The 27,426-nt window shown below is 35.8% G+C and overlaps 4 protein-coding genes across 6 annotated transcripts; 1 reads left to right on the plus strand and 3 right to left on the minus strand.

Moving 5' to 3' along the window:
- Positions 1 to 696: 696 nt before the first annotated feature.
- LOC140797689 (uncharacterized) lies at positions 697 to 1,820 on the minus strand. The gene is made up of 2 exons (XM_073151324.1): positions 1,172 to 1,820; positions 697 to 927 (listed from the first exon to the last, which is right to left on the minus strand). The coding sequence occupies exons 1-2, from the start codon at positions 1,769 to 1,771 to the stop codon at positions 697 to 699; spliced, it is 831 nt and encodes a 276-aa protein (XP_073007425.1). The 5' UTR covers positions 1,772 to 1,820.
- Positions 1,821 to 3,356: 1,536 nt separating this feature from the next.
- On the minus strand, positions 3,357 to 8,894 carry LOC140797831 (uncharacterized). 3 transcript variants are annotated; one of them, XM_073151508.1, is made up of 6 exons: positions 8,576 to 8,894; positions 5,015 to 5,118; positions 4,476 to 4,589; positions 3,972 to 4,055; positions 3,643 to 3,811; positions 3,357 to 3,530 (listed from the first exon to the last, which is right to left on the minus strand). In XM_073151508.1, exons 1-5 carry the CDS (start codon positions 8,799 to 8,801, stop codon positions 3,755 to 3,757), a joined length of 585 nt encoding a protein of 194 aa, XP_073007609.1. In that variant the 5' UTR covers positions 8,802 to 8,894; the 3' UTR covers positions 3,357 to 3,530; positions 3,643 to 3,754. The 3 variants fall into 3 exon arrangements, with proteins under 3 accessions (XP_073007609.1, XP_073007610.1, XP_073007611.1); XM_073151509.1 differs by having other exon boundaries at positions 3,357 to 3,533; XM_073151510.1 differs by having other exon boundaries at positions 5,015 to 5,115; positions 8,576 to 8,856.
- Positions 8,895 to 13,939: 5,045 nt separating this feature from the next.
- LOC140797555 (DNA N(6)-methyladenine demethylase ALKBH1A) lies at positions 13,940 to 25,858 on the plus strand. The gene is made up of 7 exons (XM_073151107.1): positions 13,940 to 14,136; positions 14,235 to 14,392; positions 14,947 to 15,302; positions 17,108 to 17,243; positions 17,423 to 17,489; positions 17,575 to 17,696; positions 24,761 to 25,858. The coding sequence occupies exons 1-7, from the start codon at positions 14,036 to 14,038 to the stop codon at positions 24,898 to 24,900; spliced, it is 1,080 nt and encodes a 359-aa protein (XP_073007208.1). The 5' UTR covers positions 13,940 to 14,035; the 3' UTR covers positions 24,901 to 25,858.
- Positions 25,066 to 25,617, minus strand: LOC140797691 (protein indeterminate-domain 14-like). The gene is made up of 2 exons (XM_073151326.1): positions 25,175 to 25,617; positions 25,066 to 25,093 (listed from the first exon to the last, which is right to left on the minus strand). The coding sequence occupies exons 1-2, from the start codon at positions 25,615 to 25,617 to the stop codon at positions 25,066 to 25,068; spliced, it is 471 nt and encodes a 156-aa protein (XP_073007427.1).
- Positions 25,859 to 27,426: the final 1,568 nt, after the last annotated feature.

Consider the following 27,426-nt stretch of genomic DNA (forward strand, 5'->3'; position numbering starts at 1 on the left):
AATTGGTTGAGTGAGACTTTTGTGAAGGGGTACTTTTTGCTCATGCCACTTAGTGAAAAAGAAGACAAGAGAAAATGAGGTTTTTCTCTACATACAACAAGGATTTGCAACTAGAGGATTTCTTGGTTGGGATCAAGACACAAGAATTTTCTTCTTCACATCTACAAGGGTTTTCTTACTTCAAGAAGGTTTGGGTTTCTCTATTGGAGGTGTTATCTAAACTTGTTAATTTGAAGCTAGGAGTTATTGGTTTCTTGTGGATGGTATTCTTGTGACTTCGATATACTTGTTGTGGTGATCTTCTTTGTACCAATTCTCTTGATAGTGGATTCAAATTCATGCTCTGTGAGTTTTCCCTTTGAGAAGAGTTTTACACATAAATATAGTGTTCTAGCTTTCTTTGGTGCTTGGTGTTGTTAATTGCATATGTTTCTTAATTGTCATTAATTTTAGCTTTCATTGTCATAGATCTCTTGGGTAGATCTCTTGGGTGGGAAAGAGAGCTCCTTTCCAACACTTTTTTAAAAAAGTCATCCATTAATTAATACATCAAGCAAGGAGATCGATTTGTAAAGCCAAAACCTAATAACTTATAATATACAAAGAGATTCACACTACGTTGATGCTAATTAAAAACAAGAGAAAGGAACGAGAGCATGCATGCATGCAAAACTTAACGACGTCTATTAATTCCCCTCAGTCCGCCTTCTTCGCCTCATCCGGCTTCCGACTCTCCGCGGTTTGGGCGGCGGAAGTGTCAGCGTTTTTATCCTGTGAGGTCTTGGCGTGGGCTTCGTCTCTCATCTTGAAGTACTTCTCGAAGGCTCTTGGCAAGAACTGGGGGATCAAGAAGCCGAAGAGGTTGACGGAGAAGTAGATCAGATTAGCTACGGCCAGAACCCTCCCAAACCATAGCCAAGCTGCATCCTATATGCACAGCCCACCAACAAAATATCATACTTTTTTTTATAACTATATGTTCAAATCTGAACCATTTAATAGATTAACAAAAGAATGCATCATTTACCAAGTGTGATTTATATGAATATCAACTTTGGAAAAGTATACAGATAAATTAAAAAATATATTAGAGGGTTTACATGCAAGAAAAACGAAAAAAATAAATAAATAAAATGACAAGAAATCGTAATAAAGAAGAGTTATATTTTACTTGGATGAGAGCGGAAGGAGGGAGAGTCTTGTTCATGCAGACGTCGAGCACCCAATCCACGATCACGAATGTCCTCCGCACCGTGTACAGCAGCGGCACGATCGCCCGGACCGGCGGCGAGAAGACCCCGAGCCCGCTGATCACGTTCTCCGTCAGTATCTGGCAAGACAAGAGGAAGAGGTGCGGCGTAGTCGACCGGACGGCGTGGTCGTCGCCGCGCGCGAACCCGCCGAGCACGTACGCCAGCGGCAGGAACAGCCCCACAGTGGTCCCCAACACCACGTAGGCCCGGAAGAAGAGGCCGTGTTTTCCAACTCCGCCGGCGGCGTGGAAGATCTCCTCGCGGCCGTGGGAGCCGGAGGGGGAGGGGAAGGCGAGGCGGGAGAGGAGGAGGGCGTAGAGGGTGGCGAAGACCGGGAAGAGGAGGTCGAGGAGGGGGACGAGGCCGCTCGCGGAGAAGACCATGATGAAGGCCACGAGCTGGATCTCGATAACGCGGAGGGATCCCATCACGCCGCCCATCAGCGTCTGCTGCTTCTCGTCCGCCGCCGTCTGATCCGGATCCGACCGCGGAGCAACCGCTAACGAAAGACCCGACATTTCTCTTCTTCCTTCCTTGTTAATTACCTTACTCTTTCCTCCTCCTTGATTCCTTTCTTCGTCCTTGGAGACCGCCGGAGAGCGAGATTAGAGGATGGAATAGGACAGCAGAGGAAGTGGAAGAGGAAGAGGAAGATTAACGGCATGTGGAGCTAAGTCAAATTACGGAAATACCCTTATGTTTGAGGAGAATTTTCGTTTTGCACCCTATATTATTGGAGTATTTGAGATCAACGCTATCTTTTCTTATACTTTTGTTCGTTAAATTACTTTCAGAAATATGGCGGAATAAAATTATAAAAATAACTCTTTTTTTTTTGCCTTTTTTAAACACAATTTCATCATTAACCTTAGTCAATTTCAACCTGATGGAGAGACGAGTAATTAAACTCTTGAGTGTAAATAGTTACAAAATAAGATTTGAATTCCATAATCTCAATATAAAAGTCCAATAACCACACCAACGAACCATGTTAATTGATCGTAAACGTAGGACTTCTTAGAAACTAGCAAAGATATAGTGTGGTGGGTGTTTTGTAGTTACGCGAAGTTCTGAGGGCCTTTTTGGCAGGGCTGTGGTGGGTATCTTTTTGGAAGGTGTGTCGTGTCGACGCGCATAACTGACACGTGTCGACGAATGTCATACGTGGCGGTCAAACAGGGAGAGAGGACGAATAGGCGGCGTGTTCGGTAGCTTTGGTCGGCGACCGGTTAAATTCGACTTCTTTCTTTAAAGTTTGAATATAAAATTTGAAACCTAATTAGTGTGCTAATGAAAATTGAGTAAAAACTATTAGAGCTAGATATCTGAAATATGGGTAATTACTGTAAGATAATAGAGAGCTTCGAAAGTTATTTTCTTGTCACCTTTTCATATCTTTCCGAAGGAATTGAGAAGATTTTATTCGAACTTTGGAGCTTTATTCTGTTCATCTTGCAAATGATAGTGTACTCAGATTATTAAAGAGTTCTTTTATTGTACGAATATTTTCAAGTTAGAGGTCAAATTCTAGTAACAAAATTTTTTTTTACTATGTTCATCTAATTGTTATTAATCTGTTATTTTTTTGGGGTAAAAAAAGGTAATTAATTATACCGGCGTAAAAATAAATCATGTATCAATACTAATATCTTGAATATCCTTGTACATAAGTAGTTGCAATCAGCTAGGTTTGCAACTTCCACTGAGCAGGTATCAAGTGGTTCAGAGTTTGAATTAAAGCAGTCGAAATTCAAACCCTAGTAGAATTAGTTTATTTCGAACACCGCTAAGTTCTCACTTCTCTCTTTTATAAAAGAAATATCAACAACAACCATTACTCTGTTCACACATTACTATCAACAAGTTCTATAGAATGACTTTATATTGCTCAGTCCACAGAATATAGCAATTATTAGTCATTCACCAGCTTAGCTAATAGCCTAGTATTCATATTGGTAGTGTACTAGTGTGTGTAAAAATATTTCAATATATGTTCTACAGAGAATAACTGCCCTTTAATTATTAATGTTTGAATGTCAATTTGTAATTAAGCACATCCCATTCGAGTTCTAGGCATAAGCATCAAAAACTTGAGCACTGACATTGATTAAGTACTAACACTATAGTAATAAGGAAAAGCATTAAGTACATAATCTCTCATGGTTGGAGCAATTCCACTACAGAAAATTATACAACATTGGATCAGGGCAGGATTGCCTGAATGATAAAAGAAAGGGATTGTCCTCCCGGTGCTTCTGCTGCAGAGCCAACTCCAACCTGCTACAATAAAATTCTATTGTAAGTAATTTTCAAATAATAATGTGGCTTCAACCGATAACTGCTACATACTTAGAGAAGTACACTTCAGATATCGGTCGATCGTTCTTACCTGAGATCTACTTTGAAGACAAATTGAATAACTTGTCAAAGCTATTGATGATACAAGAAGGCAATGATCTAAACCAGCAGTCTTTTTCCATTAGAAATTGTATATACATAGTCTACAAAAAGTACTTCATCCTCTCATCTCTTCTCATGGCATTGTACACAGCTTGAACCTGGAAAAAGGCATACAGAGACAAGTCAAAAGACTACAATAGAGAAGCAAGCTTAACACCAAAGTTGTGAAGCATCATGATTCATGACATAGGATAACCTTTCACGCATAAATCAGCACTCTATGGTAGTGTCCTTGTGTGTGAAAAATAAGATACATACCTGTTCACTAGAAATGACACGAATGGGTCCAATGTTTACAGACACATATTTCCCCCTAGAAGAAAGTTTCTGAGACACCCGACCCTGTTTGAAACCAACCAGAAAGAAGCATAAGTTTATAAAAATAAGAGAACTATAAGAATCAAAATAAGTTTATGGCTGGACATAATTTGGAGGAATGGCAGGCTCTTTTTGGCAAACCAGAATTTGTAGCGTTGAGTCTACTCTCAATTTTTTTACTTGTAATGCCCCTTCTTTAACATATTGCGATCATACCTTCGTGCTTAGTTTATGTTTATTAATTAAAGTTCCCTAAACAAACTAGCTCCTCTTTCATAATCCAATTTTCTAGCTTATCCATATATCCTCTTTACATACTGAATAATTGAAAACACTATTAGGGTCACAAAACTGCAGTAGTATATCTCTGTAGAAAGTCAATTAGAGGCATGCACAGATGAAACAATCAACTTTTCATAAGCATATTTGTAGTAGCCCACAGACCTTTGGTATTGGTTCTTGAAGAACAGATTCAACAGCGACAACCATAGCTTGGACAAAATCATCACCTCCCGTGCCAATTGCAGTAAATCCTCTAACCATGGGATATGAATTTACCTGTAAAACCAACAATTCCCTGCCACATAAAATTTAAAAAAGCAAGAGATTTGGGCTGCACATACTTCTAAGTTGTGGGTTTTGTAGTATTATCTCACTTGACTACCTAACAAACTTAATTAAATATAAAGTGCAGCATATTTTGGAAAGCTCAAGGGTCCTTCTGACTTACATAGGATGGCCTATTAGAACCAAGATATGCAATAATATTAAGTTACAAGAATAAAACGAGGATGGTGTTGTGCTGTTCTGATATTGTTGGTAGTTAATTTCTCTTCTAATGGGTGTATCTACAAACACATGCATAACCACTAAGAAATGCAACTAGAAAGGCCCATTGCACGAAGCAGCACTTTTTATGAGAAAAGTAAAGTGCACATGTTAAAATGAAACACAAAAAAGAAGCAAAAAGCCAAAAAGCATACCTTCTGATCCAGAACAATCCATTCATCAGTAGCATCATCTGTGACAGTGCCACCAATAATAACATTTGTAGTTTGTGCAACCCTTCCTTCAGATTTTGATACTTCTGGATTTAAATGAAAAATTAGAAAGAGAAATTACAACATATAGGAAAGGCATTCATCAAAAGCTTTAACATTCTAACAAGGAAAATAGAAAACTACAGAAGCAACCCGACATTGAGTTGATGTACTAAGTTGAGACGATTTTATAAGTAAATGATCATTTCTCTATATTTGTGGTACATAACTTTGTACCATTTTATTACCCCACCAAAGCCTTTCTGCGCAAAACTTTGATTTATTAAAGAGTTGCAGTGCTGCTCAATAATAGAAACAATGTAAATGATGACAGTGATTCAATATACATATAGAATCACCACATCTACCCGAACTCTGGATTTACACAACCACATAGACGAGAAGGTTGTTCATCTAGAAGAACATATCCATGCACAATATCTAATAACTGCTACTCTATACAAAGCTTTTGGACTTGCCCTAACTATTAGAAGGCTATGCCACAATAACTTGAAGATTCCAAATTTCCAACAATATTAAGTTTCCACCATAAATATTTCTATGCACTCATATATTGGTGTATGAACAGATATTGATAACCCAAGCCATTTATGCGCAACTCACACAAGTTAATCCTTTGATAACCGTCTGCTCACTGGCAGTTTGAAGCCTTGAATCAACATATCTGCCGCATCATTGGACATCACATAATACATGAAAATACAGATCTACAGATTACAGTATCAACACCAACAGAAAAAAAAAATGCTGTGAACAAGGGATGTTCATCTATGGCCAATAGACAGAGAGGACTCCCTCATCAAATTCCAAATTATAAAAAACTTAGGATGTCTGTGCTAGTAGTATGAGCCTAAAATATGCATAACAAGGTAGATTGCCTCACCATTCAAATAAACCCATAAGTTCATTATAAGCCCTTCCATCCACAAACGGTATGATTTCAAAATTAGTCAACAAGAGGGTTGTAGTAGGATTAGTAGTGCTCATATAAATGAGCTAAAACTTTAGAAGAGGCCTTGTATATGTCAATCCATTCTCAATAACTAACCATGTATTATCAGAAAGATACGTCTGGGGAAAAAACAATATAAAAAAAATTAAATCCAAATGGCAGACAATAAAAGAGGCTGACAACATAAAGGAATGCTTCATAAAAGATAACCTCATGGAGAAACTTGATCATCTTCCGTTGACATAGAGCACGTCCAGAATTATTATAAGATAAAAGCTAGCTGCACAAGCAGACTGGACGAAAACTGATGTAGAACAACTAGTACGAATAAATAATACTACTGATCTGAACTTTGCTTCCACTGAAATCATTGTCTCAAAAACTCTTTATCTGAAGTTGTTTCCTTTGGTTCTTAGGCAACTATCATCCGAACTTATCGTTAACCTATCTAATTGATACTCATTTTTCTAGCATTTAAACACCAGTATTCTGTTTTAAATTTCATACCCAAGATTAAATAGAAGTCTAATCTGAATTGACATTTTCTTTATGCTCATGTCTTAAAGCCTCATTCATATAGAGATTAAGGGAAATCTAAAATAAAAATTCTAGATTTTTATTCCTAAAAGTTACCTCTAATCTAGAGTACGGTATTTAAATATTCAATGACGGCGGTATTGTGCCTTCGGCACGACCCTTGCAGATCTGCATGCCCCTGACAAACCTTTAACATAGTTTTAATAAAAAGTAAGGATATTCAAAAATGTTTTTAAGTCTTCGACACATCAGTCTTTGATTTTTTGTCTGATTATATGTATTAAAACTTACATTATAGTCTTTTACGTTTAGATTATTTTTATTAATGACCTATTTTATTAAAGATATAGCAATAGTTAAATATAAATATTATTCAATATATAATAATATTGAATATATTTATTAAAACTATTATTAAAGATTGAATACTCCATAATATAATTAAAAACATAATAACATTCAATACATAATATTAGTTGATAATAACTTAATAATTAAAAATAATATCTAGTTAAACGTAAAATGACGGGAAAAATCAAAGATTTTATTTGTTGGTACAAGAATAACAAGAGAATATTGCGTTAAATACTATCGATAATCTTCAATCATATTGATAACAATAACTGCCAGCACAAAAATAATATTAAAGTTGATTAATGATGATTGATGAAAATCAAAATAAGTTAAAGAAAAGGCTTTCACATTGGCATGGGGTGTGCAAGTTGCTAATGTTCACTTGAAATCTAGAATAGTGTTGTAATAATTACCTTTAATGTGACATAAAGTTGAAGTAAAGTATAAATAAGAAGTAAAAAATTAACTAATATGCCCTTGATTTGACATATGATTATAAATTAAATGTTCTCATTTATTGTATGTATGCAATGAGATATGTGGATAGCATGAGAGAGTAGATTGTTGGGAAAATTGAGCAAGAAAATACAACAGAAAAATTGAGTGAGAAAAAATAGGGTGGAAAAATTAAGTGGGAATTTTTGGTTTATAGAATGAGATAGATGGGTAATAGGAGAGGACAGGATTTTTTAAATAATTTTAGTCAAATCAGGGGTAAAATTGTAATTGATCTTACGTGTGGAATAATTTAAAATAATCTTTCTAATCTAGAATAGAGATAATTTGATGTTATCGTTCCAATCTAAAACAGAAAAAAGATAATCCCAAAGTAAACGGGGGCTAACAGATTTGAGGTTATTGTTAAACGTCTGAGTCCTTCTCCTTAAGCCCTTGGAGATAAACTTTAAAAAGTTGGAGATGGAGTCCCAACATTCAGATTTCCAATGCCATATCTCCTCCCCTTTCCTAGAATCTTGTGATTGTTGGCAGTCATCCACTAATCGAATTGCTAAAATGTCAAATATGATTAGATAACGTTGCAAGAATTGAATCATAACAGTTACCGTAAGGTTCATTTTACAGTGGCCTTGCTTGTGAAAACATTTTCACTGCTACTCTACAAATTTACAGATACCTTCTTTCCTCGTAAGTCTTAAAACTTAATACACTACTTAACAACCTCAAGAAATAGTTGTCCTATAATTACTAAAGATTCTACACACAACTTCAAGAAAGAATGGTATTTTAGTCATTTACATGTTTGTTAACTTTAACAATAATCTTCAGTTTAAAGATTGTCCATAATAGCAATTCCTAAAGACTCAAAAATTTCAATGAAAATTGTGATTTTTTAAAGACTGCAATTTAATTTTGATATTTTGAAAGTGTTCAGTAGCAATTATGCAGAAAAACTAACAACAAAAAACGCCCACATACTTTTCCTCACTTCGCATCAACCAGTTTCGACCATAAAAACACAATCTTGAAAACATAATTCATTACACAATTAAAAGATGGAACTTTATTTCTCATCCAAAGCATCTCGGATCCAATTTTATAGCTAGATAGAGAGCGAGGGGAAAAAAAAAGTCTTTCTTCAAGTGATACGATGCAAACAAACTCAAGGAATAAGGACTAACCAGAAATTGCCTTGAGGACGGCCTCCTGAGGCGGCCCCTGGTCGTCAGAAGCGGAAGACGGCGAAGGGGCTGCATCCGAACCACCAGAGCAGCGCAAAACCCTAACCCTAGATCGCGGAAGGAGGGGAAGCGAAGGGAAGGAGGCGAGGTGAGATGTAGGGCGGTGCTGAGGAGGACGCCATGGCTCAGAGAGGAGGACGGAACGCAACAGGGTTCGACACGCCATTGTTGATATTATTCTTGTTTTCTTCTTCCCTTCGAGATGATTTAGGAGCCGTTTGTTCTCAAGGACCGTATTTATACTGATTACGGAATTCCGCGGTTATTTTTTTCCCCTTCTTCCCTCTCTTTGTAATAAGGAAAGTTTTTGGATAAATGTTACTTAAACCCCTATATTTTGCGATTATTAGTGTACACGCCTGTCTTACTTGTAATAGGAAAGCTCGAAAGGGACTCAGCTAAAAATAGACATAATAATAATAAGACATATTATCAAGCAAATAACAACTATAAGTAGGGCTGTCAAAATAATCGAGAGTCGGCTCGAGCTCGGCTCGAGTTCGGCTCGATATTGCTCGATCAAGCTCGGCTCGAAAATAGGCTGAGTTGAGTTTGATCATTAAAGTTAGGCTTGAAATTAAATTTGAGCTAAGTTTGATCCTGAGCCGGGCTCGATTGATTCGGCTTGAATATATATTATCTTTATTGTTTATAATTTATATTTTGGTTGTTTGTAGTTTTTTGACATAATTATCTTTATTACTTATAATTTATATTTTAGTTGCTTGTAGTTTTTTAACCCATTTATCTTTATTGCTTGTAATTTATATTTTAGTAATATTTATATCTTTATAGTTGAATTAGGTTTTATTTCAAGCTTGATTCAAGTCTAAATTAATTCAAGCTTGCTAAAATGGTTTGAAATTGATAAGGCTTGAAATTGCTAATTGAGCAACTCGTTTAAGCTCGAAATTGGCTCGAGTTCGAAATTGGCTCGAATTGAAATTATTTTAATTCAAGCTTGATCATAAAGACATGCTCGAAATTAATTTCAATCCTTGATTAGAGCCAGGCTCGATCAAGCTCGGCTCATTTACACCCGTAACTATATGGCACAATCATGCACACAATCATGCACACTTAGAAATGAAGAAGGTAAGGTGACAGACCTTAGAAAACTTGATAGGCCTGAATAATACTAACCTTAAGTAGGACTTATGTTTGAATAAGTCCTAGTCTTTAAGGCTTCTTGTTTAGTGTTTTCCTGATTTTCCTAGCTGCACTCTTCATGTTGAGTAGTTAAAAATGTGAACTAGTTTTCCTCTTTCTATTAAGTTTGTAAAAGATTAGTTATATGTCTGAGATTGGTCAATAAGATTGTAAGTCATTTCTAGAATTGTTGAGAAATTATTATTCTTGTGTTTCCATTCTTAATACTCTGGTATCAGAGCTCCCACTGGGCCTAAAAAATCAAAGCAGCTTCAAAGATGACTACCAAAGGGAGTTTTGCGCAGCCATCGAAGTATAAGATGATAACTTATGGGGAGTGGATGCAAGATGTCATCGTGGTGGAGAAGATACTCATATCAGTGACTGAGAAGTTCAATTATGTTGTTTGTTCGATTAGAAGGTCCAAAAATATCGATAAACTCTCTATTGATGACCTGTAGAGTTCTTTGATTGTTCATGAGCAAAAGTTCTAATTATATATGGGAGAGGAACAAGCACTCAAGATCAGTTATGAAGACAGATTTGGTGCAGGAGGACGAAGACAGATTTGGTGCAGGAGGACGAGGTCGAGATGCATACAAAGGTAGAGAAAGATGATGCGATTCGAACTAGATCAGATCATCTCGAAAGATATTGGGTTCGATGAATTGAGTCTAGTTATTTTATTTATTATTTTTATGTGGTTTACTCAAAATCTTAGTATGTTAGGACTTTATTTAATTATAATTTAGATATGCGCAGTTTTGGTAATTATTCACAAGATATTCTATAGACATCTGAATAATATTAAACTAGTTGAAAAAGGTTGATGACTTCCTCATCTATAACTTTCATATTCGGAGTTTTAAGAGATTCGATATCTATTTATAGAAAAATAAAGGGTTAATCCGAGAAGATAAGGAAGACTGATTTAGTTAAGTTATTTAAGATTGTTTATATTTAATCTCTATAAATAAGGCCTTATGGCTTGTATCTTAGGCACACTTTGAATGAAAAATTAATTGGCTTTTGCCCGACATCTCTCTCAACTAGGCTATCGGTCTCTACATCTCCCTCCTCTCTCTTCACCAACTAACGCCATCTCTTCTGTTGGTAAAGTCTCGTTTAGCTTTTAATCTCTCTTTTTCGTCAATCCCCCTAGTTTTATAGGACAGGTATATTTCTTCCCCTTCGTCTCTCTATCTTAACTATCTCTATCTCTTATACGATTTTTATCTTTACTACTACCATAGCTATAGACCAACCATAGCCTTCAACTATTTATCACATCCGCATCTGCAAGCCACCACAACCATTATCTATTGCCGAGCCACCTCCATTAACTATTCGACCTCCACTCCATCATCACCTCCATCATATACCTAGGAATCCGTGCCTCCACCCACGGATTCTAAATCCCGTGCATACCTAAATCTCGTAGGTTTGACTTTCCGACCCTTGTCTACCTTTTTAAAATTATCTTCTAATCTACACATCCGATTTATGTGAAACTAAATTCATTAGAAAGTTCTCTCTTAGGGCTAACTCGTATAAATTTTACGTTGATCTAACGGCTAGATCCTTCAAAATTTCTTTTGAAAATCACATCCTCAAACCGGTCCAGAACCGTTACAGATTAGATCAAGCCCGTTCGTAACAAAAGAGGGAGATCGCAACTCTACAATAAAGTAACAGTGGAATGCTTTAAGTGCCACAAGCTTGGACATTTTAAATTTGAATGTCCATGGTGCTTGAAGGAAAGATGTCTGGTTCTTAGACTCTGGATTTAGTAATGACATGTACAATTACAAGAGTTTGTTCTCTAATCTGGATGAGGCTTAAGACAAATGGTAAAGCTAGGAAACAAAGTAAGGATAGATGTGTTGGGAAAAGGAAATGTGAGATTAAAAGTAAGTGTCTTTACACATGTTACTAGTGAAGTATTTTTTGTGCTTGAACTAAAGAACAATATGTTGAGCATTGGTCAACTACAAGAAAAAAGGTTGGTGATCCTCATCCAACAAGGAATGCTCAAGATATATCATCTAGAGAAAGGGCTTATAATGCGGATAGAGATGTCAGGAAATCAGATTTTTGCGTTGCGAGTACAAGAATTACCACGGAAGCGAGCTTGCCTCTACACCTCTACACAAGATATGATACTTTTAAGGCATTATCATTATCGGCATTTGAGCTACAAGTGGTGGAGAACTCTCCAGTTTAAGAAGATGGTGCATAGGTTACCTTAGTTCAAGACTTCAACAACCGTGTGTGCAAACTACATGATTGGGAAGCAACATAGAGACCCAATCCCAAAAAAGAGCACTTGGAGGGCTACAGAAAAGTTTTAGCTTGTTCATGCAGATCTCTGCCCGCCAATCTCTCCCACTTCTAACATCAAGAAGAGGTACGTTATATGCTTTATTGATGACTTTACTAGACAAACGTTGACTTATTTTTCAGTAGAGAAATCTGAAGCATTAAGTATGTTCAAACATTTTAAAAATTGTGTTGAGAAAGAAGTAGGAAAATATATTAAATGTTTGAGAACAGGTCAAAGAGGAGAGTTCATATCACTTGAGTTCAATGAGTTCTGCACAGAGCATGGCATCAAGAGGCAATTGACTGCAGCGAATACTCCACAGCAAAATAGAGTAGCAGAAAGGAAAAATTGAACTGCGATAAACATGGTTCCACAATTAAGTTGTCAAAAAATTCTGTGATACATGGTCGAAGCAAGCACATTAATGTGCGTTTACATCTTCATCTTCTTCGTGATCTCACACGAGAAAGAGTAGTTGAATTGGTTTATTGTCGAACACAAGATCAGCTAGCAGATGTGATGACAAAGTTCTTGATAGTGGATGCATTTCAGAAGTTTCGAAATCAGTTGGGATCTGTCAAGTTCTTGAATTAAACTAGTTGTAGTTGGTAACTAATTTAAGGGAGAGAATGAAGAGAAAATTTAGCGATTCTATTAGAATTGTTGAGAACTCATTACTCTTGTGTTTCCATTCTTAACAATGCTACTGTTGACATCGACAACTGCTACAGTGGCAAATATAGTAATTGGATTGGGTTTGAGGAGCGATGCGGTCACTAGAGCGTAGAGGGAAACATAATAGATGGAGGATGGCAATAGGTGATGGGCAGCTTAGGCTACCCTATCCCTAAACTGGGTTGGACATCCATAATCAAAAGATGTTGCCGTGGTGAAGGATGCTAGAGGCAAGATAGATGACATGAGAAATGCATGATGGGATGAGATCAACGAGGTGGTTACACACGTAGATGAGTGGGTTCTCCCAGGCAATGCAAATGAAAGAGATGAGATGAGATCAGATATCTTAGAGATGGGGAAGGGGCAAATATGAAAGATAAGAGAAAAGAGGAAGGAGAGAAAAGAAGAGGAAAATAGGACTCTAACAAAAGGAGAATAAACTTCTTTCCTTCTCCTAGCCGAAATAGCTAAGAGAGGAGAGTGGGAAGACTACTAGTGATGAGGAGAGGCCCTCGAGGAGAGAAGAAGAAGAGTCAAAAACCTTAGCAAAGCTTGCTAGAGCCAATAATCTACTTTGCATTTTTTACTTTTAAAATTTTAAAAACATCCTAAACTGAACTTAAAATATCCATTAAGAATAGGATTTTTATATAATTATAAAATCATTCAAAATTTTATAATTACTATTATATTCTTTAAAATATCATAATGGTCACTAAATGCTTTTGACTTTTTAACAATTACAATTATAATAGTTTTTAATGAAATATTTCTGACAAACACATAAATAATTAGAATATTGAAGTTTATAACACATAGAATATTTATAAATAATTTTTGTCTTGTATTAAAAAGAATTGTGATATTGCATAAAGTACTTAAATAGTTTCTGGAGCATTTTATATAATCTATATAAAGGTAAAATAGTCTTTTTTTAAAATCTAAATTTAGTTTTAATTGTGATTAGTTAAAAGTTTAAATAATATTTTTAATATCGTACAAAAATTTCAGTAGCAATTATAATATTTTAAAAAAATTTAGGGGCAATTATGTAAACATCTCTTAAAAAAATAAATACGCAGCGCGCCAAATGCAAAACGCCGCGTAATCATCCAATCATCAGAACCACGAGAGCCACTTCTCATAAAAATCCCTGGAAGAAATAAAATCCGCTAGAAGTCCAACGCCGACGGGTTTTTTTTTTAACTGTGATTCTCCCGAAGGTATCCAGGAATACGACGACGGCAGCAATGTACGGCGCCGAGACCACCACGTCGGACTCGGAGCGCACCGCCTTCCGAAGAGCGGAGAAGCAATACAAGCTCTACAAATCACAGCTCCCCAAGTCCAGGTCCGAATGCCCTTAAAACCCTAACCCTCTTAATTTCTCGTTAGGGTTTTCCAGGTAAACGTCCTTTCCTTGCCCTAATTTGTTGGGCTTAATCGCAGGAAGAAGAATGGTATCAAACCTACCGATCTCTCCGATGTCGTCGATTTCCGGGCCGTTCTCGATTCCTTCGAGCGCGGCGAAGGTCTTCCTCCCGGGATCGTGGAGTTCGATTGTCCTGGATTCGATCTTCCCGTGTTCTGTTTCAAAGATCGGCCTGGTAATGGCTGGATGCTCTGTTTGGTTGTTCTGATGATGCTTGTTGTTATGTTTGTTGAGAATTATTCGTATTTGTATAGATTGAACAATGTGGTTTGGTTGGTTAGTGTGATATTTGTGAAAGTTTTAGCAAGGATGCGTAGAAATATTCGGAATTTATGAGGATTTTCTAGTGATTTAAGCGGGGGTTCGTGTCAAGGGAATTAGGGGATATTAGGCAGGAAAGACAAATCACGGCTTCGTGTGTTTATTCTTATGCAACTAGAAATTTATTATATGTTGAGCATCTAGGTTAATCTAATCCGTACATTTGGATACTCAAATTTGGTGGAATTTTATCCCACCAAATTTTGGATGTTTTCTTTGATTTCTTTTTCTGAATTTAACATCTCTAACAATCTCTTTGAAGTTGTTGGGATTTTTGATATTAATGATATTATATGTTTGATGAAAAATTTGGTGCTGTTCGTGGGTTAAACAAGTATTGGTTTCACTATAATGTAATGTAGCTTATATATTTTGGCTTTCTTTCTTTTTTCTTTTTTCTTTTTGTAGGTTTTTTCTTCATTCCCAGCGCACTGACTATTGAGGAACAATGCCACTGGATTCAGGAAAGTTTAACAACCTTTCCTCAGCCTCCCAATAGGACCAATCTTACTGCTATATATGGCCCTATCTTGGACTTATTCAATGCTGTCCGAAGTCAGAAGGTTTTGATTGAAACAGAAAATACGGATAAACTTGTGGACCATGATCTGAAGAATAGTGAAAACATTTTACATTCTCGTAAATTCCTATTTTATGAAGGTGCTAACATGTGTGGCAAGCAGTCTTGCAAATCTGTAGCAGCATCAGTTCTCTTGCAGAAACTTCGTTGGAGCACCCTTGGGTTACAGTTTGACTGGTCACAGGTACATCTGCTAGTCTATCTTATTTTCTTTGTTAAACTAACAAGAGTTCAATGCTCCTTATTCTTTTGCTTTTGTGCACCTCTCTATTTGTTATCAGTTATATGAGTTGAATAGAAAACTTCCACTAGGGTTATTGGTATTATTTTAGGGTATTAGGCTATTAACCAAATTTAATCTCACTTTGTTGGAATAGGTCATGTGTAAAAGTTAGAGATAGCAATTTGTTGTCCAACATGTCAACGATATGAAAAGGAGGACTACATGTTTAAGTTTAGCTTAAAAGGGTTAAACCAATTGACTCATCTAACCGGACTGCTAAACAGATCATGTTCTGTACTTCTTTATTTATATTTTTGAACATGTACGTCCACATGTACAACTTAAACCGGTCGGTCAACTCTTCTATTTGATGCAACGATGGTACAATAGTAAAATATATGAAACATCATCCATTAATTTAACCATAAGCTAATGACATATAAAGCTAGAATTACTTGATAGATATTTTCGCTAAATCTCTACGCCATTCTCATGCCCGAATTTCATGTCACTGATAAATTCTTCTTCTCACAGTGTTCTCCCTATCTCACATCTCAAACTGCTCATTCTCCCTATCTGCTTGTCTTCACATTGATCTTCAACACAGTGTGAAAGAAAGATAAAGAGATTCTTGAGTCCTAAATCATTTGAAACCACCCAAAGGGACCTTCTTCTCTATCAAATACCCACAATATGAGTTCTTCTTAAGATCTAGGGCTTTGACTTTCCCCATTTGGGTCTTTTGATTATATCTTGTCCATGCACTGTTGGTCATTCGGTATGGACGGGGACCGAGCACAATCTATTCTATTTTCTCATGGCTCATGGGGCTGCTAATGTTCATGAGTCAGCAACCTAGGATCATTGCCATAATATGGCAGCTGATAACTAGCTACTTCATGAGATTTTTAATCATTTAAATTTGCATTTAGCATTCTATCTTTTCACGGATTTGTAGTTTACACCCTTTATTTTCGATATTTGCAAATCACACCTTGCATTTTATCAAATATTTGCAAAACACACCCTATGTTAGATCCACTAACTAAACTTAACAAAAGTTTTAGGTTAAGTTAACTACACTTAAGGACATTACTAAAATACGCTTACCTAGTCTAAAACCCACTTTCACACTAAAAAATCATCTCCTCTACAACATAAAACCAAAGTTACAAAAATTGGGATTGACCTTTTGAAAAAACGATATGTATTGGTAGGTCGGCCGTATCGGTCACCTGGATCAAATCGGACTTTGGTAGGGTGTTAAATGCAAATTTCCTTTTAAAAAAGTTGGATATACTTTATCGAGTTGAAGTCATGTGAACAAGTATTTATATCTTGTATGAACAGATGCGTGCTGATGTGTTATATAGTTTATTTGAACAACGGCAAAAAGAGAAAAGGATTTGCAGTTATTGGATATTAGATGAAATAAAATCATAATGTTCTGTTCTTCTGAATAGTACCTCTTGTAAGAGTTCTAGCTAGATGTCCTTCATTTGACACACCTAGAATTTTATTGCCTCTAATATTTTCTTCATACTAGGCAACTTGAACCTGCGAGGTTTTATTCTACTTTATCACAACGGTTGTCTTTTGGAAAACTGATATCCGATTACTAGTCCTATTCGATCACAATCAGTAATTACTTGCCTTTTTGGAAAGATATAGTGATATTCGATCACAATCAGTATCTGATGTCAGTTTTATTGTTTATTTACTTCACATTACTGTTCGTGATCCTTTATCCTTTTGCACTGTCTCAGCGCAACTATGATGTGTCTCTTCCGCATAACAAGATACCAGATGCTCTCTCTTTGCTAGCAAAGAAAATGGCAGTTCCTGCCTTGTCGTCTGGAGAGTTCCACCCAGAAGCTGCAATAGTCAACTATTTTGGTCCAAGTATGTAAGATATTTTCAAGTCTACTGCTTGTACTAATTTTAATACCCATAAGGCCATAACTACAAAATGTTCTTATAGTTGGTAAATCCACTATGTTTATGAGTAATCTGCTGGAATTAAGTAATACCTGTTGTTTACTTTAATTTAGTGAACCAAATGGATTCTTTTAATTTCACAGGTGATATGCTTGGGGGTCACCTTGATGACATGGAAGTAGACTGGACTAAACCAATTGTAAGCGTAAGGTATTGTGTTCTGTTCCTCCTGTATGTTAAGCTTCTATATTGACTATTCCGACACCTAAATGATTTTTTGTTTCTTCTTTCGTAGCCTGGGATGCAAAGCAATATTTCTCTTGGGAGGAAAGTCTAGAGATGATAGCCCGATAGCCATGTTCCTTCGCAGTGGTGACATTGTGCTAATGGCTGCGGAAGCAAGGGAATGCTTTCATGGTGAGTTTGATATCTAAGCAAAATAATTGAGTAAACTGTTGCTATATCCTGAATGAGTAGCTGTTTTGCTTGATCAAGAGTCTGAAATTATTCATTGTTTACCATACAGTGAACTCACATACTAAACTCTCCACCCTAACACAGATCTTTGTTGATGATGGTTTCACAACTAGCTAATAACTGCTTAAGATATTTATTGGTCAATTTAGATAATATTGAATTTACTGCTTCTTTGTGCCAGCACATTAAAATTGTCTATAAATCTATATGTGCTGATATATTTGGAATGTAAGTATTATTGTATCATTTTGATATCTAATGGAGTAAATGTGGATTCCACATTCTCTGGAATACTTTTTAGCCTTTTGTAGATTTCTACCTAGGGAATGCCGAAAATGATAGGGCGCCCTGTTCCTTGGGACCTCATACATGCCTTGGAAATGAGTTCCATTACAAGCTGCTATGAGCACAAGGGATTTACTTGTTCTAAGTAGGATTTAAATTCTAGAGCGCAATGGTTATGTTTTTGATTGAGATGTTTCACCAGAGTATACACAACTATATCCTTTAAAACTTTGGAGCTTAGAGCTTTGTTTGGGGGACAAACAACATTTCTGTGGTTTGTCCCTTGCACGTTTGGCAAGGGAAGAAATCATTATCTGGTGAGTTCCCCTTCATATCTCATTGATGGAAGCCATCATTGGTTCTTAACACCTACTTTGGTTCCTACAATAAGTCAAGCCTCTATGTAATTTCTGAGCACTTTGGTGCATTATTGTCTGAAAATAATATAAGGTTATATGTTAAAACAAGTGCATCCAACACTTTTTTTTGAGGTTCTGAGTATTGGTGTAGAAATCAAAATTGACGGCCCAAACTAACAATGCTTCTACTGTTTAGATATCAAACTACTTAATAACATAAAATTTTATTTCAAAATGCAGAAAATATTAACAATTTAGGAAAAAAAACTTAAAATATAAATTATTCACATATAAAGTCTTAAACTAAAAAGAAATAAAATAATCTCCAATTCTCTTAAACTATCCCTCTCTCTCTCTATGATGCTGCTCCTCTCTACTCTCTCTACTTTCTCCCTTCTCTCTTTCCCCGCCACTGTCTCTCTATTGCTGCCGCCACCGTCACCTTCTCTTGCTTGTCTTTCTCTCTTTCCCCGCTCTCTCTCTCTCTCTCTCACTCCCCCATTGTCTCTCTCCCAATCTCTCTCTCTTCTCTCTGTTGCTGTAGCAACATATAGAGAGAGGGAGAGAGAAAGGGAGAGAGAAGGAGGAAGAAAGGGAGCGAGAGAGAGGGCAGTAGAGAGAGAAAGAGAGGGTTTTCCAGAGTATACGACCTTGTCGGAGAGAGAGAGCAGAGAAGAAAAAAGAAGAAAGAAAAGGAGAAAGGAGGGCTCAACCTTGGGGACATCAATTTAATTGATGTCCTCGGATCAGGTCCGGGTCAGATCATCCAAATCTGGACCCATTCTTTACGGATTATTTCGTCCCGAAATGCCCGAAAGCCAAAACAACCTGATATGGGTTGGGTTTTGGCCAATCGTTCAGCAACCGACCTGAAGTGGAATTGGGATTGACCAAAACTTATATCCATGCTTTTTTGTGTTCAGTGAGTTTGATTTTCTTTACTTTTTACCATTTTCCTATTACAATATCTGTTTTGTTATGATATGGTATATCCATTGCTAATCTGGAAATCAATTGTCGGTATTAAAAGAACATAGAGTAATAAAGTTTCATATATAATTTGTTGTTTGACTGTGAAATGTGATCATGGTAAACAAAGCGGACAAATTTGAAAAGATAGATCGCATAGCTGTAAAATTGTTAATGCAATTAAGAGGAATCAGTTAAATTAAGTTGTTATTACTTTTTACTCTTGATAGCAGGCAACTTGTTATTCTATTCTTCATTGACCTAAAGGAAATAAGAAAGATGCCTTGCAATATGAGCAATGGTCCAATCTTCTTGACTACTCTCCACTGTTGTATGTAAAGAAAAAAATCTACCAGTAATTGTAGATTTATGTCAAGATCCTTTTTTCCTGTTACTATGTTAGATATAAAGTCATATCTCACTTGAAAGTACAAGCTAGAATAGGACATAAATTGGAAGGTCTGTGGAGTGGAATTTTGCTTCAAACTTATTTTATCTGATGTTTTCAAAGGTACTTAATAATTATGTGTTATAATTAAGATGATTTTATTTCACTATTGGTCCTTATGGTTTTGACTCGAATAGCATGCAAAAATTGTCCATAGATGTTTTGTCACAATTAGCTTTTACCTATGTAATCATGGAGTGGAATTCTATTTCTGCACTTGATATGAGCCTCCATATTGTTGCTTGGTTAATCTTCGGTTGGAGTAAGCAACTCCTGGGGTTTCCAAATTGTGTTGGCTTATCTAACTTTGACTTGCAAACTTGATCTAGATTAAGTCATGTGAATTGCTCTTAAATTTAGTACAATTTAATAACTTATTGTAATCAGTACGCATACCGTTTCTGATGAATTTTTATGCCCCTCCTTTCATTCTTATGTATATATATATATGTAAATATTGAGAGGCATTACTGTCATAACTCATAAGCATCTATTTGTTTATAATGGCGTATAGCCTGTCCTCTAGGATGCTGACAATTTTTCTCCTTGATGCAGTTCTTCTTTTCATTCATTATATTTCTCATTTAGTCTTTTCTTATCCCTTTTTCCCTCTTGTCTCCAGAAGTATAGAACCATGATGTCTTTGAGTTTTCTGATTGTGTCTCCATTTTATGGTTTTATTTTCTTCCTCAAAACTTTGTTAATTACTCTCCATATTCTTGTCATCTTACTTATGGTAAGTGTTGCACTGTGGTGTAGTTTCTATGTCGTTCATCTGTTGCTATCATTTGCAATTTGCAAAGTTGAGTTTATAGCATCATGAGATTGCTTATACTGTTTCCTTGATTATAACAAAAATAGGAACATTTATAAGAATCGTATATTAATCTTTATGGAAATCCTTTGATGCAGGTATATTTTGTCTTCAACTATCATTTGTTCTTACTATGGAGTAATCCTATATAATCTTTCTTTTTTTCTTTTGATGCCTACTAGGGTATTAGTCTGGTAGCCTCTTAGATAGATTTTCGCAAATCTTGATTCTACCAAGGTTTGTCGGATTGGCCAGACCCAATCCCGATCCATGGCCGATCCCAGTCAAATGATTGGAATCAGCCAGGATCGGCCGATTTTGATCAAACTGGGCCAGATCCATTATGGATCTGACTCGAATCCAACTCCGAGACATCAATTATTGATGTTCCCGAGCTCTTTCCTTTTTTCTCTTTACTCTTTTCTTCTCACTCTCTCTCTTTCACTTCTTTCTTCTTTTATTCTCACTCTCACTTTCTAACGGAGAGATCTAGCTCCAACGAACTTTGACGAACTCCGGCGATGCAAATCTCACTCCAACGAACTCTAACGAACTATGGTTCATCAAGTATTCATTGTTTAGAACAATCACATGATCCATATGCTAATTATTATCCTCCTCAGTATCCTCAGACACAAGATCTACATATTGATTATTATTCTCCTTTGGAGCACCAGATCTTAGACATCATTATTTTCAAACTTATTGTGATTATGATGACGACCACAGAGATTTATGAGAGCCAACTCGGTATTCATCGACGTTTGACTTTTGAGTAAGTTAGTACTTTTGTTTAATTTTTAAGGCTCACATGTGAATAATTATTTTTTTTTGTCATGTTTTATAAATTTTTAGAAATTTTTCTGTATTTTTAAATAATATTTAAAATTTATGTAATTAAAAAAATTCGATCCGATCCACGCGACAGATACGACCGATCCGGTTGATATTTATCGTTTTCTCGGAAGGCTGATCCCGATCCCGATCCCGATCCCGATTTTTCGAACCTTGGATTCTATAGCCTCATAGTATTCAATAATTCCATACATGATTTTTCAAGTTGATTATTTGTTTGATTAATTGTCTATTCATTATATTGTCTTTCTATAGTGAGTAGTGTTGGATGATCCCAGAAAGTTTTACCTTGGATGGTTTGGTGATTTGTTGACGGTCCTGGATTTCAGTTTTTTTTGGTTATGAGGATATGCATAACATTTTTCTTGAAACTTGTAATCATGGTTAAGGTAGAGAAGATTTGTCGAGCAAACAATTCTCTGTTATCTTTTGCTACCATGTTGACGCTTTATATATTCATTTCACATGTTTGAAACTTCTCTTTAGGGTCAAAGTCATGGTTTGAAATCTCAGCCAAAATATATCTATTTTGGCTGAAATGGATCGGGATCGGCTCAATCCCAAAAATCAGGTGATATGGATCGGGTGCACACAGTAGTTACTGGCTGAAACTTGTTAGTTTCAGTCGAAACAGATCGCATTTCACACAAAGTGGGCGAAATGAAGCTATTGTGAATTGTTTAACCTGGATCTGACCCGATTAACTTAAAAATTAAAATGCCTCGTGATGGAGTATGCTTTTGAGTTGGAGACTACCTTTTTTTTGCTTTCCTAACCGTGACCTAGCCCTATTAAAACCCACCTGTGGCCTTCTCTCCTTTTTTATTCTCTTCCTCTCCAGTGGTCTCTCTCTCTCTCTCTCTATTTTCTTCTTTTTCTTCCCCACAATCTCTATAGTTTGTGCGCTCATCTCCTCTTTTGATTTTTGCTCTTTTTTAGTTTTTTTGTCTTTTTGCTGCTCTAGAGTAAAGTGGAGAGAGGAAAGGAAGTGGGGATTGGGGAACTGCTCCTTCTCTTCCAAAACAATGTTTCCTTGTTGTCATAGTTGGTTACTTTTATAATGCAAATACAAATTGTGTGTAGGCATGTATTTATCTTACATGGGTGTTTTCTTACTTCCTATCCCACTAGTAGTGATTATTTGATTTATTTCTACATAAAATGTGAGTGCTAGATTTTTCTTATGACTTCTCTTAATTTATAGGGAAAATTACATTGTACCTCCCTGTGGTTAATTGTAAATTCATTTTATCCCTATGATTTTATTTGTGTCAATTTATTCCCTTGTAGCTTAGATTAAATTGTAACTGCCACTTTTTTTTCAACATATTTTATCAAACTATATGTTGATGTCGAATTTGATGATCATTTTCTAAGACAAAGTTAGAGAATTGAATAAGCTTTCATAGCATTTGAAATAATATCGATAGAATTTATGATAATAAGATATAACAAATATATTGAACAAATATATTTTTTTATTATATCTTTGTCATTTGGATTTTAATTGATATTATTTTTAAATGCATTGGAAAGCTTATCCAATTCCCCACAACTTTATTTCTAATAAGTATCTTTAAATTCAACTTATGATATTTTTAATATGATGAAAAAAATAAGAATTTCAGTTTAGATATAATCATATGGGGGTAAGTGACATAAATAAAACTATAGAAGGTGAAGTAAATTTAGACTTAATCAGAGGGGCGGGGGGGAGTGTGGTTAGATATAAATACCTAATTTCTATCATTTTTAGAATTTTTTGATTGTTTCCTTAAATTTCTTGCATTTTTTAGAATTTTCTATTTTCTTATATTTATTATTAACCGAAAGAAAAAAAAATGAAACTATGAAACCAACTTAAACTCTGAAAGGTTTCGTTTTCTTTGGTGCCAAAACTAATCGAAACTTCTAGAATCATCATGTGAGAATTTTGTAATGGTATGCAAGGTCTTATATTATTTTTTGAACATTGAACATTTTCTCAGTTCGGGCATGCTACCTTTTTCTCTTTGTATTTTTAAAATTTTTCTTTTGTTTTCTTTTTTGTTTGATTTTATATTTGACTGTGATCAGCTTTTTCTAATGTTGTGTCCGTACTATTTGTGAGATAGTGACGGGCGCTTCACATTTAGGTATCATTCTTTGAAACTTGATTTTCCTTATTTTCTAAAAGAATAACAGCCAAGCCTTTAATCTAGTGAGCTATATTATTGTCCTAGAAGCAGGTCATATATATTTTTATTTCTGAGCAATTTGATTGTTAAACTATATCTGATATTTTCTTGGTGCTAACTGTTAGGACTTGCAAGTTTGCAAGTTCATCCATATTATTCATTTGGTCTTAGATATTTAAAAAGGTATGCAAAATCAACAGAGCGTTATCTCTCAAAGTAGCAAATGCAGTAAAATAGAGAAGTAAATTGCATCTTGCATTACTATAACAAAGTGCGAATGACCTTTTTCCAAAGTTGTGTAGAAGTTCTGATATGAGGCCAGATCCAAACTTGCTCATATATAAGGCATTTATAGTTTGTACAGAAATATGCATTAAATAGTAGCACATTAGCACTGTATGACAATTTATTACCTTGTTTGCTTCTGTGTGCATCAAATTCAGAACTCGTTTGACATCTTCAGGATGTCACTTTAAACAGGCTATTTAGTGTTGAAAATAAATTGATAAGATTTCGTCCCATTGAATCTAGAAAATCTTATTTTAAAATTTGTTTGACATCTATGACTTTCACTATCTATTGGGAAATGGTAATCCATATTATACCTGCCATGGTTTGAATATCTGGAATTACCTGACAACTAATATCTGTCATGATCACGTCGAATAGGCTGGGGCAGAGGGAGATACTAGTCTCTTTGGCACAGGTTTCTGGACAGCTAGCTTTGTTTCTGTCTCATGGTTGTAGTCCTTTTACTCTGTTTATCTGTGCATTGAATTCAGCACTTATTTGACATCTTCATGATGTTACTGCAGACTATTTTACTGCATAAAATTTGTTTTACATCTACCACAATTACTGTGTGTTGGAGAGTAGAATAATAGTGCTGTTAGAACATCATTTATGGTGCTTTACATTCCATCTTGTAGCAGCCATGAGCTGAACATCTGGAATTAGTGCACGACCAACTTGTGCTTTGTGATCACCTGGAATAGTCTGAGGCAGAGAGAGATACTATAGTCTCTTTGGGGCAGGCTTTCTGGACAGCTAGTTTACTCAAGTCCATTTAACTATCTCATTGGCTTCTTAATTTGCAGGTGTGCCACGAATCTTCACAGACAATGACCATGCAGATATTTCAGCAGTTCTATCACAGTTTTCAAGTGAGGATGATTGCTTCTATGCAGATTACATTAGAAGTTCAAGGATAAACATCAACATCAGACAGGTCAACTAGTATATCACTTCCATCAACAAACCCAGCACGGGGCTATATTTGTGCAAAGCAAATTCTTGGGCTTCAATTTTAGCTTGAGATGCGTGGTTTTTGTTAAAGTTTGATGGAAGGAAGGAATCAAGAGGAGGCTATATTTTCTCAAGGATTCAAGCAAATGCTTTGCATTCAGAATATGAACTCCAAAGAATAACATCTAAAAACAATGCGATTGCAATTATAAGCTGCAAGTATAATTGCCATAGCAGAACTATTCAGTTTCTACTATGGAAAAAACCTTTTCATGCAGGTGTGGCAAGTAATCTCCAAGGAGTTGGAACTGATTCTTCTTGTGGCCATCTCTTTCATCCTCTCCACCTTCTCCACTTCCTCTCGTGCTTTCTTCCATAACAATCTAGCTTGCGCAAACTCCTTTTCAGCTAGTTCCAGCTCCCTCCTCGTCATCTCCCTCACTCTCTCAGCATAAGCCTTCTCCACAGCAGCTACTCTTATTTGCTCGGCAGTTTGCTGTTTCAGTACTTGCAGATTTCTTGCACTTGTCTCGGATTTCCCTTTGGATGGTGGTCGGTGTGATCCTATACTCATCGACAGATCCAGATCAAGGTAGGGATGATCAGAAGGATTGGTTGCCGCTGCTGCAAGTTCAGGTATGCTGCTGTGAAGATGACTTTGAGGTGTGGGAAGGAGTAACTGGAGTGCGCTCTCGCCCTGCTTCTCCATAGAAATGAGAAACTTAGAATGAAGATAGAACTGTGGGTTGTGGTAGTGTGGGGGCTTTATATACTGTTTACCAGTTGCTAATTTACTAGCATACCCATGTTATCTGCCAGTCCTTTGGAATTCTGACATATAGGTAAATCTTTGTCAGCATTACTAGCATACCTGTTGATTTGGATGATTTATCCAACATTTTAGGACCTGCTCTTTGTGAGATTTAATGCTTTTTTATTTTTCAAGCAAATCTTTTGAGCAGCCTCATTTGAAAAATTTGCACAACATCAACTCAAGCACTGGAAACCTTTTTCTTTTTTTTGCTCCAGTAGTACAAAATGGTATCTTTGTTCGAAACTTTTATGGACTTTGGAGCCCTGCCGGCCAAATCGGTTAGTAGGGCATGTAGATGAAAGTGTTCTTTCGTGCTTTTCTTTCCATGTTCCATGTCTGACCCTTTACAGAGTGGTAAAGGGCATGGGTGCAATTATTGCCTTGTTACATGTGTGAATTGGACCTTAAAGAACCTTAGCACTTATCATCAAACTTCATTCAAGCTATCTGTTTTTATTCTGAGGTTTCTTACTTTTGGTTGTGATAAATGACCCCATAAGATACATTTCGGGTTTAGGGTTTGGGTTATTTGCTGGGATAATTAGATTTTTCGATGCCCTTTTCTGAGGTAATATATCTTGCCTTTTCATTGAGTGTCTCATTTGTTTTATTATACTGTAGGTTTAGATTATACCATATATATACATTTTTTTATTATTCATGAGTTATAGGCTAAATATGGGTTAGACAAAGTATCAACCCTTCCTAGATATAGAGTCACTTAGATTTCACAAAGCTTTTAGCTGCTTAATTTAGACTTCAAGTTATATACGTCGTCGAACAATTGCTCTAAATTAAACGCCGTCAGAGACCTCGTGCAAAGCTATCAAACTATTAAATAATTTTTTATAATATTATTTTGGCTTAGAGTTGAACTCATGACTTTTATGATAATGAGGAAAGTACTTACCAACTCTAGTAGAGTTGGTTGATGAGATTATACCATGTTTATTATGGCACCTTATCGGATCTGCTGCTATGTTCATATCAAACAGATAATTTTACCTACTGAACTCTCTATTTCTTATTCATTTTGTATCTGGAAAAAGGAACTGTTTTCTGGAAAAGATGCCTACGGACAAGATTCCGCCACTCCCTCTTTATCTTATCTTTATCCAGTCTACTGTCATTTCTTGTTTAACTTATCAAAAAGCATTCATAGTGTTACAGGGAATGGCTTTATTTTTGTTTTTCGTTTTACGTAAGCTATAATATGATGAGCAGATTAATTTCATATACCGGAGCATTTCTGGAAGATAACAGATCAACTGGTCCAGTTCATGATAAATTTATCATGAGGATCTCAGAAGATAATTGAAGCTTGGCATGCAAATGGAAAATTTGTTATGCAATCAGAGGACAAAAAGGTTGTTTTAGGGTAAATCACCTTTCATGGTTAGCAGGGAGGTAGGTACATCCACAGCATCTTGAAATTGGAAAAATAGAAAAGCACCAAGAAATTTATCGATTGCTGGGCCATCTACACAAAGAACCAAATTTGTTTTTTGTTTTGATGGATCATCTATTTTTTTCATTTTACTTTGCAGATAAAACCAAATCCAGTTTTACTTATTATATTTATGAATTCCATATTAATTGATCTCAGGTGAAAAATCCTGTCACACAGGGTAAAGTAGAAAATTATTTACGACAAAAAGATACATATGTTTAATATATTTGTTATCTGAGATTCGATCGGTATTA

This window comes from Typha latifolia, chromosome 11 (genome assembly GCF_019914945.1).
Source record: "Typha latifolia isolate L0001 chromosome 11, TyphaL0001v2, whole genome shotgun sequence".
NCBI lineage: Eukaryota > Viridiplantae > Streptophyta > Magnoliopsida > Poales > Typhaceae > Typha > Typha latifolia.

What these genes read in the sequence shown, in the direction of transcription:
- LOC140797689 (XM_073151324.1), bottom strand. Translation starts at nt 1,771, where the DNA reads ATGTCGGGTCTTTCGTTAGCGGTTGCTCCGCGGTCGGATCCGGATCAG. An exon ending in CTCCTTCCGCTCTCATCCAA is followed by an intron (nt 928 to 1,171) that starts GTAAAATATAAC and finishes CTGTGCATATAG; the next exon opens with GATGCAGCTTGGCTATGGTT.
- LOC140797831 (XM_073151508.1), bottom strand. Translation starts at nt 8,801, where the DNA reads ATGGCGTGTCGAACCCTGTTGCGTTCCGTCCTCCTCTCTGAGCCATGG. An exon ending in TTCAAGAACCAATACCAAAG is followed by an intron (nt 4,056 to 4,475) that starts GTCTGTGGGCTA and finishes GGTTTCAAACAG; the next exon opens with GGTCGGGTGTCTCAGAAACT. An exon ending in GTGTCATTTCTAGTGAACAG is followed by an intron (nt 3,812 to 3,971) that starts GTATGTATCTTA and finishes GCCTTTTTCCAG; the next exon opens with GTTCAAGCTGTGTACAATGC.
- LOC140797555 (XM_073151107.1), top strand. Translation starts at nt 14,036, where the DNA reads ATGTACGGCGCCGAGACCACCACGTCGGACTCGGAGCGCACCGCCTTC. An exon ending in TACAGTTTGACTGGTCACAG is followed by an intron (nt 15,303 to 17,107) that starts GTACATCTGCTA and finishes GCACTGTCTCAG; the next exon opens with CGCAACTATGATGTGTCTCT. An exon ending in AGTCAACTATTTTGGTCCAA is followed by an intron (nt 17,244 to 17,422) that starts GTATGTAAGATA and finishes TTAATTTCACAG; the next exon opens with GTGATATGCTTGGGGGTCAC.
- LOC140797691 (XM_073151326.1), bottom strand. Translation starts at nt 25,617, where the DNA reads ATGGAGAAGCAGGGCGAGAGCGCACTCCAGTTACTCCTTCCCACACCT. An exon ending in TGCCACACCTGCATGAAAAG is followed by an intron (nt 25,094 to 25,174) that starts GTTTTTTCCATA and finishes CATTGTTTTTAG; the next exon opens with ATGTTATTCTTTGGAGTTCA.